This window comes from Oncorhynchus mykiss, chromosome 17 (genome assembly GCF_057628025.1).
Source record: "Oncorhynchus mykiss isolate SJ-2025 chromosome 17, ASM5762802v1, whole genome shotgun sequence".
In the NCBI taxonomy this organism is placed as follows: domain Eukaryota; kingdom Metazoa; phylum Chordata; class Actinopteri; order Salmoniformes; family Salmonidae; genus Oncorhynchus; species Oncorhynchus mykiss.
In genome coordinates this window covers 54,654,533-54,673,458 of record NC_143038.1, presented here as the reverse complement: position 1 = coordinate 54,673,458, position 18,926 = coordinate 54,654,533, and the positions used below count along the sequence as shown (strand labels likewise).

The 18,926-nt window shown below is 39.2% G+C and overlaps 1 protein-coding gene across 33 annotated transcripts in view; it reads left to right on the top strand.

Moving 5' to 3' along the window:
* The window catches only part of LOC110494499 (membrane-associated guanylate kinase, WW and PDZ domain-containing protein 1), a 192,335-nt gene that overhangs the window by 124,984 nt on the left and 48,425 nt on the right, over positions 1–18,926 (top strand). For 12 of the 33 annotated variants that reach the window (XM_090205957.1, XM_021569621.3, XM_090205975.1 and 9 more), the window contains 7 exons: positions 422–541; positions 1,190–1,396; positions 11,995–12,205; positions 12,487–12,569; positions 14,036–14,071; positions 17,665–17,722; positions 18,573–18,676. In XM_090205957.1, coding sequence (XP_090062083.1) covers positions 422–541; positions 1,190–1,396; positions 11,995–12,205; positions 12,487–12,569; positions 14,036–14,071; positions 17,665–17,722; positions 18,573–18,676 — 819 coding nt within the window. The remainder of the gene's footprint in view (positions 1–421; positions 542–1,189; positions 1,397–11,994; positions 12,206–12,486; positions 12,570–14,035; positions 14,072–17,664; positions 17,723–18,572; positions 18,677–18,926) is intronic. The other 21 variants (XM_090205960.1, XM_090205958.1, XM_090205978.1 and 18 more) reach the window with 3 other exon arrangements.

The window sequence follows — 18,926 nt, the reverse complement described above, 5'->3', positions numbered from 1 at the left end:
GCATGACAGAACTCTGCAGACTATCTGCAGTAGATTGCAACAGAGTCCTCCGTGGTGGATTGCAACAGTTCTAACTTGGTGGAAAATGTTGTAGTTGGGGATGGAAATGTCAGAATTTTTGGTCGCCTTCCTAAGCCAGGATTCAGAGATATGATGGAAACATTTCTCTGATGGAAAAATTGACACCATTTTTATTTTGGATTTTAGAATATTCGTATGAAAATCTATTGTCAATTGGATGAAAACCTAACTACTGACTATTTATATATTTATATTGGAGCATATATCTGAGTTAATCTCACTCCAATTTTAGCCACATTTCCTGTGTGGAAGGCTACATTAATATTGGCCATACCATCACCTAACATTGTCTTATCTTCTTGGTTGACTGACCCGTTCCACTCTCTTATTGGCTCCTCAGGTACAACCCGCCCCCCACGTGACGGAGAGGTCCCTGGAATAGATTACAACTTCCTGCCTGTGGAGGACTTTCTGGCTTTGGAGCAGAGTGGGACCCTTCTGGAAATAGGAGCATATGAAGGTAACTATTTGCAGCAGGTCATCAGTTGAATCCTGGACAAGTTGTTTACTTTGGTATTTATTGTATGTGGGTGTAGTGTGCTGTATATCTCTGGAGGTGAGTGTACTAGGAGTTTTTTAATTAAACAGGTTACTGCATTTAGTAGTCAAGACTACAAGGGATTCACACCCTGTGTGTATAATCCCATTCCCACAGGATAAAGTCATCATTACCCTGGCATTATGTTCGGTGTGAAAGGGGTCGAAGACGTGAGAGAAGGGGAAGGTGTCTGCCATTGTTCGCAAGCAACTTTCAGTATTGTGTATATTTTAATAGCGAAGAATTGCAATCAACACCTGTGGAGCATTACACATGTCATGCATAAATACCATTCATTCACATGCACAATTAATGAAGTGGCTGTTCTGTCACTGTAGCTTGGTCAGTGGGCCTAGACAATGCTCCACTCACCCAGAGGAAACAAACAGCCTCCTCACTTCCTCCAATAGAATGCACTAGACTACAAATCCCAAACTCTGTGGTCATGCCTTCTTAGTCCCCTCATCTGCATACAAAGACTCTGTGATTATACCCCCCTCTTCTCCCGCCTTCCTCTTTATTCCTTCTCTCCTTTTTTTCTAAACATGCTAATGTCCTCCTGTTGCCTAGGTAACTATTATGGAACACCCAAGCCGCCAAGGCAGCCCCCTAGTGGGAAAGTGATTACCAGTGATGCTTTGCAAGACAGCCTCCCGGGCTCCCAGCACTCCACTCCCCGACGCACCAAGTCCTACAATGAGATGCAAAATGCTGGAATAGTGCCTGTAGACCTGGAGGAGGACGAGGAACTCCCGGAGATGAACAGTAGTTTAACAGGTAAGAGAGAGAGGAGGGACAGGGAAAGACTGTTAGAGAGTGGGTGAGGGAAAAGGACAGTGGGAGGAAGAGAGACTGCTGGGCTATGGGGAGAGGGGGAGGGAGGGAGCGAGAGACTGCTGGGCTATGGGAAAGAGTGCAGGATACAAGTGGTCCTTTGTGTGGTGAGGGATTAGTTGGTTGTTCAGTCTACATCCGCCACTGTATATCTGATAGCAGAAAAAATAGTGCCACCTGGCTGCGATAGCAGAATGTGTACCTTTCATTTTTGAAACCAGTATGGTGGCTTTCTGTCTGTTTCTGTCTGAATTAAGTTGTTAATGGTCACTAATACAACATGATTTCACATGTGCTGTTTGAGAGAATGAATATGTATCCACTCAATGTACTTGTGAACAGGAGCATGATCATTTTCTTACTTGTAGAACTGTGATGTAGAAGTGTTTTTGTTCTGTGTGTGTGTGTGTGTGTGTGTGTGTGTGTGTGTTCTTGATATCAGTTTTCATCTAACATCTCACTGTTTTCTTTTGTATTTGCAATAGATAATAAATGTTTTTCTAGAAATAATAGGCTCGTGAACACAGGTCGGTCTACATGTATGAGTCACGTATATGTGACTTTTACATGTTGTGATAGCTGTTTTTTACATGTTGTGATAGCTGTTTTTTACATGTTGTGATTGCTGGTTTTTACATGTTGTGATTGCTGGTTCTTACATGTTGTGATTGCTGTTTTTTTACATGTTGTGATTGCTGTTTTTTTTACATGTTGTAATTGCTGATTTTTACATGTTGTGATAGCTGTTTTTTACATGTTGTGATTGCTGTTTTTTTTACATGTTGTAATTGCTGTTTTTTTAACATGTTGTGATTGCTGTTTTTTTTACATGTTGTGATTGCTGTTTTTTTACATGTTGTGATTGCTGATTTTTTTACATGTTGTGATTGCTGTTTTTTACATGTTGTGATTGCTGTTTTTTTTACATGTTGTGATTGCTGTTTTTTTTACATGTTGTGATTGCTGTTTTTTTTACATGTTTTGATTGCTGTTTTTTACATGTTGTGATTGCTGTTTTTTTACATGTTGTGATTGCTGATTTTTACATGTTGTAATTGCTGTTTTTTTTACATGTTGTGATTGCTGTTTTTTTTACATGTTGTGATTGCTGTTTTTTTTACATGTTGTGATTGCTGTTTTTTTTACATGTTGTGATTGCTGTTTTTTTTACATGTTGTGATTGCTGTTTTTTACATGTTGTGATTGCTGTTTTTTTACATGTTGTGATTGCTGTTTTTTACATATTGTGATTGCTGTTTTTTTACATGTTGTGATTGCTGTTTTTTTTATACATGTTATGATTGCTGGTTTTTACATGTTGTGATTGCTGGTTTTTACATGTTGTGATTGCTGGTTTTTACATGTTGTAATTGCTGGTTTTTACATGTTGTGATTGCTGGTTTTTACATGTTGTGATTGCTGTTTTTTTTACATGTTGTGATTGCTGTTTTTTACATGTTGTGATTGCTGTTTTTTTACATGTTGTGATAGCTGTTTTTTACATGTTGTGATTGCTGTTTTTTTTACATGTTGTGATTGCTGTTTTTTACATGTTGTGATTGCTGTTTTTTTACATGTTGTGATAGCTGTTTTTTACATGTTGTGATTGCTGTTTTTTTTTACATGTTGTGATTGCTGTTTTTTACATGTTGTGATTGCTGTTTTTTTTATACATGTTATGATTGCTGGTTTTTACATGTTGTGATTGCTGGTTTTTACATGTTGTGATTGCTGGTTTTTACATGTTGTGCTGTTTTTTTTATACATGTTATGATTGCTGGTTTTTACATGTTGTGATTGCTGGTTTTTACATGTTGTGATTGCTGGTTTTTACATGTTGTGATTGCTGGTTCTTACATGTTGTGATTGCTGGTTCTTACATGTTGTGATTGCTGTTTTTTTACATGTTGTGATTGCTGTTTTTTTTACATGTTGTAATTACTGTTTTTTTTACATGTTGTGATTGCTGTTTTTTTTACATGTTGTGATTGCTGTTTTTTTTACATGTTGTGATTGCTGTTTTTTTTACATGTTGTGATTGCTGTTTTTTTTACATGTTGTGATTGCTGTTTTTTTACATGTTGTGATAGCTGTTTTTTACATGTTGTGATTGCTGTTTTTTTTACATGTTGTGATTGCTGTTTTTTACATGTTGTGATTGCTGTTTTTTTACATGTTGTGATTGCTGTTTTTTTTATACATGTTATGATTGCTGGTTTTTACATGTTGTGATTGCTGGTTTTTACATGTTGTGATTGCTGGTTTTTACATGTTGTGCTGTTTTTTTTATACATGTTATGATTGCTGGTTTTTACATGTTGTGATTGCTGGTTTTTACATGTTGTGATTGCTGGTTCTTACATGTTGTGATTGCTGGTTCTTACATGTTGTGATTGCTGTTTTTTTACATGTTGTGATTGCTGTTTTTTTTACATGTTGTAATTGCTGATTTTTACATGTTGTGATAGCTGTTTTTTACATGTTGTGATTGCTGTTTTTTTTACATGTTGTAATTGCTGATTTTTACATGTTGTAATTACTGTTTTTTTTACATGTTGTGATTGCTGTTTTTTTTACATGTTGTGATTGCTGTTTTTTTTACATGTTGTGATTGCTGATTTTTTTACATGTTGTGATTGCTGTTTTTTACATGTTGTGATTGCTGTTTTTTTTACATGTTGTGATTGCTGTTTTTTTTACATGTTGTGATTGCTGTTTTTTTTACATGTTGTGATTGCTGTTTTTTTTACATGTTGTGATTGCTGATTTTTACATGTTGTAATTGCTGTTTTTTTACATGTTGTGATTGCTGTTTTTTTTACATGTTGTGATTGCTGTTTTTTTTACATGTTGTGATTGCTGTTTTTTTTACATGTTGTGATTGCTGTTTTTTACATGTTGTGATTGCTGTTTTTTTACATGTTGTGATTGCTGTTTTTTTACATGTTGTGATTGCTGTTTTTTTACATGTTGTGATTGCTGTTTTTTTACATGTTGTGATTGCTGTTTTTTTACATGTTTAGTTTTAGTTTTTTTTGTTGTTTTTTTTACAGGGACAGTGCACATTAATCAACGTTTCAGTAAAAGTGCCGGTTTTAGCCAGCGGCTAATTTTCAACCGCAGTCCCTGGGCAGGTTATTAAAAACAATTACAATATAGACAATAGCAGCATAGAACAAGCAAGACATAGCAACATAGGACAAGCAAGACATAGCATACAGACAGAGCAACATAGGACAAGCAAGACGTAGCATACAGACAGAGCAGAGCAACATAAAACAAAAAGCAGCAAGACAAAATTCATAAAAGCAACAAAGTGTTTCCACACCTCACAAGCTACAGACAACAGACAACATGGAAAGCGGCAACACACAGCTAGGGACCATGTTCACAAATCTGATTGACCTTTAGCCATGTCTTCAAGCATTTTGTGAAAGTGTGATATGTGGTGCAGTTATGTGTGTCTGATGGCAGTGTATTCCAGACATGGGAAGCTCTCACAGAGAATGCAGATTTACTAAAGGTGCGTTTCCTTAGGGGAACTATACAGTCACCTCTCATGGCAGACCTTGTGGATCTGCTGCCATATGTCTGGGTCTTCTGTTTAACAAAAATATTGAGTGGAGGGGGAGCCAGGCCATTAAGGATCTTGAATAAAAGACATGCGTCGGTGTATTGCACAAGATTTTCCCAACTCAAGAGCTCATGCTTTCTAAGAATGTGACAATGATGAAGGCTATTGGGCTTCCTATCAAGCACTTTGAGAGCCTGTTTGTAGACAGACTGAATAGGTTTTAATGTTGTACAGCAAGCATGGGCCCAACTAGTCAAGCAGTATGTTAAGTGGGGGAGTATCATAGATTTGAAGTACAGTTTTGCTACCTCTGTAGTCAAACAATTTCGTATAAATCGGAAATTAGCTAGGTTGAATTTGGTTATTTGAATTACCTTTTTCACATGCTTTTTAAAAGAGAGGTTGGAATCAAGTATGATGCCAAGGTACTTAAAATCGGATACCACCTGGAGCTTCTCCCCTGACACATAGACATCTGGCTCAGTAGCATATGTTGCCCTCTTTGTGAAGAACATGCAAACAGTTTTTTTCACATTGAGATGCAAACACGAGTCACTGAGCCACTTTGTAACCTGGACCATTACAGTAGTGAGTTCTTGTGCAGCTTGTTGTTTGCTCTTTGCATGCACATATATCACTGTATCATCTGCATACATTTGAACTTCAGACCCAGTACAGACAGAAGGCAGATCATGAATGTACAGGCTGAACAGGAGGGGCCCCAGTATTGACCCTTGGGGCACGCCCACATCATAGCTACGAGTGGGCGACAGCTCATTGCTCACTCTGACACACTGAGTTCTGCCTTCAAGGTATGATTTCATCCATCTCAAGGCATCAGGGGAAAAGTTGAACTTGGACAATTTTGTGATGCGAATCTCATGGTTAACAGTATCAAAAGCCTTCCTTAGGTCCAGAAACACAGCCCCAACAGCACCCCTTTGTCCATCTTGGACTTCACATTTTCCAGAAGAAAGCAGTTGGCCGTTGTGATTGCTGTTTTTTACATGTTGTGATTGCTGTTTTTTACATGTTGTGATTGCTGTTTTTTTTACATGTTGTGATTGCTGTTTTTTACATGTTGTGATTGCTGTTTTTTTTACATGTTGTGATTGCTGTTTTTTACATGTTGTGATTGCTGTTTTTTACATGTTGTGATTGCTGTTTTTTACATGTTGTGATAGCTGTTTTTTACATGTTGTGATTGCTGTTTTTTTTACATGTTGTGATTGCTGTTTTTTACATATTGTGATTGCTGTTTTTTTACATGTTGTGATTGCTGTTTTTTTTATACATGATATGATTGCTGGTTTTTACATGTTGTGATTGCTGGTTTTTACATGTTGTGATTGCTGGTTTTTATATGTTGTGATTGCTGTTTTTTACATGTTGTGATTGCTGTTTTTTTTACATGTTGTGATTGCTGTTTTTTACATGTTGTGATTGCTGTTTTTTTACATGTTGTGATAGCTGTTTTTTACATGTTGTGATTGCTGTTTTTTACATATTGTGATTGCTGTTTTTTTACATGTTGTGATTGCTGTTTTTTTTATACATGTTATGATTGCTGGTTTTTACATGTTGTGATTGCTGGTTTTTACATGTTGTAATTGCTGGTTTTTACATGTTGTAATTGCTGGTTTTTACATGTTGTGATTGCTGGTTTTTACATGTTGTGATTGCTGTTTTTTTTACATGTTGTGATTGCTGTTTTTTTTACATGTTGTGATTGCTGTTTTTTTACATGTTGTGATAGCTGTTTTTTACATGTTGTGATTGCTGTTTTTTTTACATGTTGTGATTGCTGTTTTTTACATGTTGTGATTGCTGTTTTTTTACATGTTGTGATAGCTGTTTTTTACATGTTGTGATTGCTGTTTTTTTTTACATGTTGTGATTGCTGTTTTTTACATGTTGTGATTGCTGTTTTTTTACATGTTGTGATTGCTGTTTTTTTACATGTTGTGATTGCTGTTTTTTTTATACATGTTATGATTGCTGGTTTTTACATGTTGTGATTGCTGGTTTTTACATGTTGTGCTGTTTTTTTTATACATGTTATGATTGCTGGTTTTTACATGTTGTGATTGCTGGTTTTTACATGTTGTGATTGCTGGTTTTTACATGTTGTGATTGCTGGTTCTTACATGTTGTGATTGCTGTTTTTTTACATGTTGTGATTGCTGTTTTTTTTACATGTTGTAATTGCTGATTTTTACATGTTGTGATAGCTGTTTTTTACATGTTGTGATTGCTGTTTTTTTTACATGTTGTAATTGCTGATTTTTACATGTTGTAATTACTGTTTTTTTTACATGTTGTGATTGCTGTTTTTTTTACATGTTGTGATTGCTGTTTTTTTTACATGTTGTGATTGCTGATTTTTTTACATGTTGTGATTGCTGTTTTTTACATGTTGTGATTGCTGTTTTTTTTACATGTTGTGATTGCTGTTTTTTTTACATGTTGTGATTGCTGTTTTTTTTACATGTTGTGATTGCTGTTTTTTACATGTTGTGATTGCTGTTTTTTTTACATGTTGTGATTGCTGATTTTTACATGTTGTAATTGCTGTTTTTTTACATGTTGTGATTGCTGTTTTTTTACATGTTGTGATTGCTGTTTTTTTACATGTTTAGTTTTAGTTTTTTTTTTGTTTTTTTTACAGGGACAGTGCACATTAATCAACGTTTCAGTAAAAGTGCCGGTTTTAGCCAGCGGCTAATTTTCAACCGCAGTCCCTGGGCAGGTTATTAAAAACAATTACAATATAGACAATAGCAGCATAGAACAAGCAAGACATAGCAACATAGGACAAGCAAGACATAGCATACAGACAGAGCAACATAGGACAAGCAAGACGTAGCATACAGACAGAGCAGAGCAACATAAAACAAAAAGCAGCAAGACAAAATTCATAAAAGCAACAAAGTGTTTCCACACCTCACAAGCTACAGACAACAGACAACATGGAAAGCGGCAACACACAGCTAGGGACCATGTTCACAAATCTGATTGACCTTTAGCCATGTCTTCAAGCATTTTGTGAAAGTGTGATATGTGGTGCAGTTATGTGTGTCTGATGGCAGTGTATTCCAGACATGGGAAGCTCTCACAGAGAATGCAGATTTACTAAAGGTGCGTTTCCTTAGGGGAACTATACAGTCACCTCTCATGGCAGACCTTGTGGATCTGCTGCCATATGTCTGGGTCTTCTGTTTAACAAAAATATTGAGTGGAGGGGGAGCCAGGCCATTAAGGATCTTGAATAAAAGACATGCGTCGGTGTATTGCACAAGATTTTCCCAACTCAAGAGCTCATGCTTTCTAAGAATGTGACAATGATGAAGGCTATTGGGCTTCCTATCAAGCACTTTGAGAGCCTGTTTGTAGACAGACTGAATAGGTTTTAATGTTGTACAGCAAGCATGGGCCCAACTAGTCAAGCAGTATGTTAAGTGGGGGAGTATCATAGATTTGAAGTACAGTTTTGCTACCTCTGTAGTCAAACAATTTCGTATAAATCGGAAATTAGCTAGGTTGAATTTGGTTATTTGAATTACCTTTTTCACATGCTTTTTAAAAGAGAGGTTGGAATCAAGTATGATGCCAAGGTACTTAAAATCGGATACCACCTGGAGCTTCTCCCCTGACACATAGACATCTGGCTCAGTAGCATATGTTGCCCTCTTTGTGAAGAACATGCAAACAGTTTTTTTCACATTGAGATGCAAACACGAGTCACTGAGCCACTTTGTAACCTGGACCATTACAGTAGTGAGTTCTTGTGCAGCTTGTTGTTTGCTCTTTGCATGCACATATATCACTGTATCATCTGCATACATTTGAACTTCAGACCCAGTACAGACAGAAGGCAGATCATGAATGTACAGGCTGAACAGGAGGGGCCCCAGTATTGACCCTTGGGGCACGCCCACATCATAGCTACGAGTGGGCGACAGCTCATTGCTCACTCTGACACACTGAGTTCTGCCTTCAAGGTATGATTTCATCCATCTCAAGGCATCAGGGGAAAAGTTGAACTTGGACAATTTTGTGATGCGAATCTCATGGTTAACAGTATCAAAAGCCTTCCTTAGGTCCAGAAACACAGCCCCAACAGCACCCCTTTGTCCATCTTGGACTTCACATTTTCCAGAAGAAAGCAGTTGGCCGTTGTGATTGCTGTTTTTTACATGTTGTGATTGCTGTTTTTTACATGTTGTGATTGCTGTTTTTTTTACATGTTGTGATTGCTGTTTTTTACATGTTGTGATTGCTGTTTTTTTTACATGTTGTGATTGCTGTTTTTTACATGTTGTGATTGCTGTTTTTTACATGTTGTGATAGCTGTTTTTTACATGTTGTGATTGCTGTTTTTTTTACATGTTGTGATTGCTGTTTTTTACATATTGTGATTGCTGTTTTTTTACATGTTGTGATTGCTGTTTTTTTTATACATGATATGATTGCTGGTTTTTACATGTTGTGATTGCTGGTTTTTACATGTTGTGATTGCTGGTTTTTATATGTTGTGATTGCTGGTTTTTACATGTTGTGATTGCTGTTTTTTTTACATGTTGTGATTGCTGTTTTTTACATGTTGTGATTGCTGTTTTTTTACATGTTGTGATAGCTGTTTTTTACATGTTGTGATTGCTGTTTTTTACATATTGTGATTGCTGTTTTTTACATGTTGTGATTGCAGTTTTTTTTATACATGTTATGATTGCTGGTTTTTACATGTTGTGATTGCTGGTTTTTACATGTTGTGATTGCTGGTTTTTACATGTTGTAATTGCTGGTTTTTACATGTTGTGATTGCTGGTTTTTACATGTTGTGATTGCTGGTTTTTACATGTTGTGATTGCTGTTTTTTTTTACATGTTGTGATTGCTGTTTTTTTTTACATGTTGTGATTGCTGTTTTTTTACATGTTGTGATTGCTGTTTTTTACATGTTGTGATTGCTGTTTTTTTTTACATGTTGTGATTGCTGTTTTTTACATGTTGTGATTGCTGTTTTTTTACATGTTGTGATTGCTGTTTTTTTTATACATGTTATGATTGCTGGTTTTTACATGTTGTGATTGCTGGTTTTTACATGTTGTGCTGTTTTTTTTATACGTTATGATTGCTCGTTTTTACATGTTGTGATTGCTGGTTTTTACATGTTGTGTTTGCTGGTTTTTACATGTTGTAATTGCTGTTTTTTACATGTTGTGATTGCTGGTTTTTACATGTTGTGATTGCTGTTTTTTTTACATGTTGTGATTGCTGTTTTTTACATGTTGTGATTGCTGTTTTTTACATGTTGTGATTGCTGTTTTTTTTACATGTTGTGATTGCTGTTTTTTACATGTTGTGATTGCTGGGTTTTTTTACATGTTGTGATAGCTGTTTTTTACATGTTGTGATTGCTATTTTTTTTACATGTTGTGATTGCTGTTTTTTACATGTTGTGATTGCTGTTTTTTACATGTTGTGATTGCTGTTTTTTACATGTTGTGATTGCTGTTTTTTACATGTTGTGATTGCTATTTTTTACGTGTTGTGATTGCTGTTTTTTACATGTTGTGATTGCTGGTTTTTACATGTTGTGATGGCTGGTTTTTACATGTTGTGATGGCTGGTTTTTACATGTTGTGATTGCTGGTTTTACATGTTGTGATTGCTGGTTTTTACATGTTGTGATTGCTGTTTTTTACATGTTGTGATTGCTGGTTTTTACATGTTGTGATTGCTGGTTTTTACATGTTGTGATTGCTGGTTTTTACATGTTGTGATTGCTGTTTTTTACATGTTGTGATTGCTGTTTTTTACATGTTGTGATTGCTGGTTTTTACATGTTGTGATTGCTGGTTTTTACATGTTGTGATTGCTGGTTTTTACATGTTGTGATTGCTGGTTTTTACATGTTGTGATTGCTGTTTTTTTTACATGTTGTGATTGCTGGTTTTTACATGTTGTGATTGTTGGATTTTACATGTTGTGATTGCTGGTTTTTACATGTTGTGATTGCTGGTTTTTACATGTTGTGATTGCTGGTTTTTACATGTTGTGATTGTTGGATTTTACATGTTGTGATTGCTGGTTTTTACATGTTGTGATTGCTGGTTTTTACATGTTGTGATTGCTGGTTTTTACATGTTGTGATTGCAGTTTTTTTTTTTTTACATTTTGTGATTGCTTTTTGGTGACTGTTGTGTTTGGTAATGTTCCATATTTTTCATATGAGAATACTACGTTGTTAGTTTTTCTCTTTTGTACTGGAATATCAGTGCTTTAAAGAAAATCTAATCTCCTCCACTCTCCTGGTATATTTAGGTATTGGTATTTTATTTGTGATTGGGTCTCATTAACTGACCCTTACTCTTCAGCAATGCAGCCTGACTCAAGTCCGAGAATTTTTGTGGTGATGTGGGTTTGATTTCAGATTGGACCAAGAGTAGTTAATTTGTTACCAGTATTTGTAGCCTAGCCAGATGCCAGAGGTGTGAATATGATTTGATGTCCTCAGAGAGAACAGGAGCACTAATCTAATCATCACTCTCCCCAAGAGGTCAGATCAGGGGCCTCGCTCAGTCAGAAACAACAGTAGTCAAGTGTTCGCCAAGTGTGTGTGTTTGTGAAAGGGAGAGAGATTCCTTTACCTCTAAACTACTAGACAGTATTTTTGTTTTATTTTATTCTATATATTTTTTTATTCCTTTATTTAACTAGGCAAGTCCGTTAAGAACAAATTCTTATTTTCAATGACGGTCTAGGAACAGTGGGTTAACTGCCTTGTTCAGGGGCAGAACGACAGATTTGTATCTGTCAAAACTGATACATGGGGCGGCAGGTAACCTAGTGGTTAGAGCGTTGGACTTGTAACCGAAAGGCCACCAAACTATAGTGTCATTGCCACAGAATGTGTGCATTTTGTTTACACATGTTTTCCCCTTCCCGCCACCCTCCCCCCACAGGAGACTCGAGTGAACCTGACGAGCACCCCTACGCCCCGCGTGAGAACGCCCCGTCCTACGGTGTGAACAACACTTTGTCATCCACCACGGAGGACTCTCAGCAGACACACATACACCTTAGCCATCCTCCCACAGAAGAGGACCCCCTGGGACCTCTAACTGACAACTGGGAGATGGCCTACACCGAGAACGGAGAGCTCTACTTTATAGAGTATGTATCCTATGCACACGTTACTCCCCATAACACACTATATAACATAGGCTACATGGCTCTATACCCAACATCCATAATATTATTTAAATTACAATCTTCTCAAGAGAATATTGTGCCACTTTCTACCTTTGACACTTGCCTTTAAGTCTGATTACTTAACAGTGTGTATCATATTTAGCCATGGAAGTGAGGATGTTTTTCAGACAGTGAGTGTTTGATGCCTTCCCAGTCAGAACAATGTTTCTGTCTGTGATTCTGTTATGTGTGTCTATCTATAGCCACAACACAAAAACCACTTCCTGGATTGACCCACGCTGCCTGGACAAGCCTCCCAAACCTCTGGAAGAATGTGAAGATGATGGTACGTCCACCACAGGCTCTGTGTGTGTGTGAAATCAGATGCTTGTCTGTCACATCTGTGATTCCATGAGTGGCCTGCAGATGGCACACTTGAGCCACCATAGTGTGAAATGAGACAGAGTAATATTCTGGTCTCTCGTGTGCTGCCTGCCTGCGGTAAAGTCTGAGCAAGACGCCCTGGCAGCCTGAAGGACTGACTGGGTTATTTGCATCATCTAGCATCAATAAAATATGTACCTTGAACTGTAGAGGAGCAAATACAAGCCCACCCACCCACCCACTCAAAACACTAGCACTAAATCTGCCTCTCTCTCCCCTCCACTCCCTCCTCTCCTTCCTCTCTCTCCCGTCATCTCTCTCCCCTCCTCCTTCCTCTCTCTCCCCTCCCTTCCTCTCCTCTCCCCACCTCTATCTCCCCATATCTATCTCCCCTCCTCTCTGTTCCCTCCTTTCGGTTCCCTCCTCTCTCTCCCTCCTGTCTCTCTCTCCTGTCTTCCCTCCTCTCTGTTCCCTCCTCTCTCTCCCTCCTGTCTCTCTCTCCCCTCCTCTCCCCCACCATGTGTCCTCTGCATGTGTTCTGAGGTACTTGTGTTGATGAGATGGCTCCTATTAGTTCTATCCTCTCAAACCGCTGCATGAGGACACAGGATAGATGGAGAGATTATTCATATTGTCAAGCATATGGTATATGAACTATGATTCATATTTAGTGGCAGCTGTTTTCACCCGCCCCAACCTAAAATGTTCAGTTCAGTATTATAATGTATGTCTGTCTCTCTGGTATGACACATTTATTTCACTTTAATGCACCTATTGATTTCTGGAGCTGGTTTTTCGAGGGCTTTAGTAAATATGAAACAGTGTCACCCAATGGCAAAGTATGAAGTGTGTTTAACGTTATGTTACAGACCGTGGCTAATATAAAGATAATATGACAGATATTGACAAGATGCATGAAGAGATTTTAGTATAGATTTAGCTTGGATTTAGCTTTTTATTTATTTGCTTTTTATTTATCCTTTTATTTATCTAGGCAAGTCAGTTAAGAACAAATTCTTATTTACAATGATGGCCTACCCCGGCCAAACCCTAACCCGGACGACTCTGGGCCAATTGCGCGCCACCCGATGGGACTCCCAATCGCAGCCCGTTGTGATACACCCTGGAATCTAACCAGTGTCTGTAGTGACACCTCTAGCACTGCGATGCAGTTCTTTAGACTTCTGCGCAACTCGGGAGCAAACCATTCCAGAAACATTATGTTTTCACAATGTATGGAGCCAAATTTTGCTGCTCTCTTAGCTTGCTTGAGGCTTGGAATCAAAATCAATCTCTAACCCTCTGGTGCTCTCTCTCTGTCTCTTCCCTGCTCTCTCTCCTTTCCCCCCCCCCCCCCCTGTCTCTTCAATCCCCACACTTGGTCCTCCACTCTCTCTCTCCTGGCCTGATGGCTTTCTCCTGGAGAAGAAGGGGTACACACAGAAGAGCTGGACAGTGAGCTAGGTAGGCCTCTTTCTTTTCTCCCCTCCCCCCTGCTGTGTCTTCTGGGAAACCTGGCTACTGTATAACATGCTTCCTGTACTGCTTCAGTGACAATGTCACCCTGGCTTCTTACAGCTTATAACATCTCTTCCTTACTGCCTAGAGGGTGTAAACATTATCATCAAATGGTTAATAATATATTGTAATATATTGTTTGTGTGTGCTTGCATGTGTGTGTGTGCGAGCTTGCTGGCTTGTGTCTGCTGAGTGGGCAGTTCTTGCAGGGTTAACCCACACGCCCGCGAGCCAGCGTGCCCTATTAAAGAGAGAACCATTGACGAGAGGCACATTGACCTGATGATAATTTCCTAATGGGCCTCTCGTCAAATGGACCTCTCACTCTCAAGCCCCATCATTCCATCCACTGGGCCTCATATTATAACTGGGCTAGCAAACTGGGCTAGCAAAGAGCACTTTACCCACCACTGTCTGCTGGTGCATCAGTCTCTGGAGCCAGATGGGGGCTTTAATTTTGTTTAATAACGTTCCCGTAGTAAACGGGATATTTTGTCAGAACAAGATGCTAGAATATGCATATAATTGACAGCTTAGGATAGAAAACACTCTAAAGTTTCCAAAACTGTAAAAATACTGTCTGTGAGTATAACAGAACTGATGTTGCAGGCGAAAGCCTGAGAAAAATCCAATCCGGAAGTGCCTCATGTTTTGAAAGCGCTGTGTTCCAATGCATCCCTATTGAGCAGTGAATGGACTATCAACCAGATTACTCTTTCTCCGTATTCCCGAAGGTGTCTACAACATAGTGATGTAGTTTTACGCATTTATGTTGAAGAATACCCATAAGCTGATACATTGTGTAAGTGGTCACCTGATGGCTCCCAGAGTGACTCTCGCGTAAAATACAGAGGTAGCCATTATTCCAATCGATCCTACTGAAAAACGAATTGTCCCGGCGGATATATTATCGAATAGATATTTGAAAAACACCTTGAGGATTGATTATAAACAACGTTTGCCGTGTTTCTGTCGATATTATGGAGCTAATTTGGAATATTTTTAGGCGTTTTCGTGACTGCAATTTCCTGGCGATTTCTCAGCCAAACGTGAAGAACAAACGGAGCTATTTCGCCTACAAAAATAATATTTTTGGAAAAAAGGAACATTTGCTATCTAACTGGGAGTCTCGTGAGTGAAAACATCCAAAGTTCATCAAAGGTAAACAATTTAATTTGATTGCTTTTCTGATTTCCGTGACCAAGTTACCTGCTGCTAGCTGGACAAAATGCTATGCTAGGCTATCGATAAACTTACACAAATGCTTGTCTAGCTTTGGCTTATTTATACTTAGCATATTTTGAAAATCTGAGATGACAGGGTGATTAACAAAAGGCTAAGCTGTGTCTCAATATATTTCATTTGTGATTTTCATGAATAGGAATATTTTCTAGAAATATTTATGTCCGTTGCGTTATGCTAATTAGTGTCAGTCGATGATTACGCTCCCGCATGCGGGATGGGTAGTCACTAGAGGTTATTAAACAGCCATGGCTCTGAGATGGGCTCAGAAAACTACTACCCACTATTCTATTTCAGTGGGGAATACTTGGGTGAATAGTCACAATCCTCCAATGTCATCAGTATTTGAGGATGTTTGTTATTTTCTATTAATCAGAGATTGAATTATACCTGAGAAACCAGGATTGTGCAATACCAGGTCAATCAGTGATATCAATTAATTGCTAGGGAGACATGAAAACACCCCTGGTTTAAGGTTAGGTCTGAGATAAGTAAGGGTGAACTGATCCTAGACCAGTGTTTAGCCGCCTCCATGTGGTGAACAGCAGCCAAGGTAGGAGCAGCCATTGTTAATACCATTGCTCAGATTGGATGAACACAGTCAATACGTATTGATTATGAAAGGCAATTACTCCAGTTGTGTATAGGACTGCAGACGTATGGCCCCTGTAGTGCAGCTCCTCGCTCAGGAGCAATCAAATAGTCAGGAAGACAGAATGAGATGCAAAAAGTTTAATCGACAATTTGTCACCTTAGTCACCCTTGAGCTGGAGTGTGCGTGGGGGTCATCCGGGGAGCGTGGAGAGGGGAGCTCTTTTTGAAGTGTCAGATTCATCCCACTACACCCACTCAGTATCAGCAAGCCCAGCAGTGACGTGATGGCTCTGGCACCCAGCAATAATAACACACAGGCAGGATCTCCTTTAGAAATACTGCCACTGTTGGGTGGGTGGGTGGGTGGGATGGGATGGGATGGGAGGGATGGGAGGGATGGGTGGGATGGCTGTATGGGTGGGTGGGTGGGTGGGTGGGTGGGTGTGATGGGATGGGATGGGATGGGAAGGGATCGGAGGGATGGGTGGGATGGCTGTATGGGTGGGTGGGTGGGTGAATGAGGGGTTGGTTTTGTTGTACTGTTTTTCTTTTTGTTCTCAAATCTGAAAATCTATAAATAAAGTACATAAAAAAAAGAAATATAGACACACTGGTGTGAAATACAGAGTGATTCTAATTTACGGTGAGAGTGATGTGCTGCTGGCTCAAAGTATAATGTTCCCCTTTAGAACATCGGACAATATTAAAGCCTAGTCCCTGTATTGTGGATGTTCCATCCATAACACAACCCCCCCCCCCCCCCCCCCCCCATTAGCTGAGGCTAATGAGATGCAGGTCTGATACTGTACAGCGGAGGACTCAGTTATACACATCTGTTTGTAACCAATTACAGCACTCTGGCGTTTCCCTATAGCCATTGGTATAGTAGCTAGCTAACTCCATCTCTGCTGTTTTAATCACACTACTTTGTATGGAGAGATAATGCGTTGCTCTGCCGTACTGAGACATACTTAGACTGTATCAATGTAGCAGCCTTCACAGATGACTAATGCATGTCTCTATCTAAAACGTTCTGATTTAATTGGTCTCATTGTATGGCCGTGTTGTCAGGCCATTTATGGCGTTCATTCTCAGCATCGATGTCATGGAAGATATACATGCGAGTGTCCCTGGTTACACACAAAATTAAAAACATCCTCTCACACAACTCATCATTAATGAATTTGACCGCGGTGAATAAATACATGATCGAGGTCGTGAAGTTCTACAATGCCATGCGACAGACAGTGATAAAACAATCAAGGACAACATTGAATACCATTATATACACACCACGCCTACATCAGCGATGTCGGTCAACGTTGTACATCAGATTCCCTTACTGCCATGAACAATAAGAAAAGATATCTTCACGTGACGTATTTAAACAACACATTTTTAAACCAAAATTGACATTTAGACCACCACACACACATACCGCCAGCTCCTCTTCACCATCTGAGCGTCTGGTGTTGATCATGATCGGTCAAATCCCCCCGTAGTGTCTATCTGATGTGTTAAATGTCAGCCGTGTCCTGCCAGGAGCCAAGAGCCAGGTCCAGACAGCCTCTGGAGTCCTGCTCACTCCCCAGTGACTGACAGGCTGTGTGTGGTAGGAAAAGGTATTCAGTGACCTTCTGTCTTAACAATGAGCACCATCTCTAACAACGTGCCGTTTCCTCCTCTCTCTACCTCTCTTCCAGAGCTGCCAACAGGCTGGGAGAAAATAGATGACCCAGTCTATGGTGTTTACTATGTGGAGTAAGTCGTGACACACACACATCTGTCGCATTTAAAATGACCTCACTGTACTGTACATTTACAATGCATTTAACACTGAGCAGTGCCCTGGAACATTGCAAAACAACATCAAATGCAGGCTGTTTTGGGGATTATAGGCCATTTTGTTGCCGTCATGATGATTTAGACACAGGGTTTCTCATCTAGACCTTGGGGCTGTGCATTAATAGCAATACATGCATATGTTTTGCTGTTGTTCAAAGCAATACCTTCGAGGCAGATGCCCAGTTTTGTTTTCTGAGTTTTTCCATATACATTATTCCTATTGTTTCCTGTTTAATGCATAATTGCATAATGTTTCCATACTGTTTGAAGTGTCATTTCCTTACGGTGTACTGCTCCTTTAATTCCTTGTCGGGTTGTGGTATGACGTGGTTGTGGTGGTGGTGTTAACCTCCTGAAGCAGTGCTCCTCAGTGATTGTGTGATGCTGTTGATATTCAGGCCTCGTCGTCTCTGTCTCCTCTGATCCACCAGAGCATTGTCTGTACCAGACTTGACTTCCTTGACTTGAGCCCTTGGCTCCTGGAGCATAGGCCACCAGAGACTTTGTCTATCTGTGTGTTGTGTTCACTCTTTCATCACGGCCTCTCTGTAACTCAATCTTTCTCTTTCTTTATCCCTTCTTCTCCATCCCTGGCCTGATCCCCTTGGCTTTCTTCTGTTCTTTTTTCTTTCTCTTTTTGATCTAATTTCTTTCCTTTTATTATCCCCCTTGTTCTTACTTACGCTCTACTTTTCACTGACTCAATTATCTTTCTCTATCCCGCTCCCTTCCTGTCTCATTCTCCCCTTTTCCCTCCCTCTCTCAGTCACATTAACAGGAAGACCCAGTATGAGAACCCTATACTGGAGGCTAAGCGGCTGAAGCAGCTCGAGCAACAGCAGCCACCAGAAGGTGAGCGCTACATCCGAGGTTCGTTTCCAGCCCGCCGGGCGTCATTCCTTTCTTTCTTCATGTCTGTGATCGTGCCTATCTGTCTCTTTGTCCTGCTGCTCTGCTCTGCTCTACTCTGCTTCTGGCGCTTTATGATTTGCTATTGAGAAACCATAAAGGCATACCTATGATTTATTTTAATGGCCTTGAAGAGAGGTCTTTTTGGTTTAATTTGGCAATGTTTTAAGTGTCACTGATTCTCTCTCCGAAGGATTTGTGCTTATGTGAA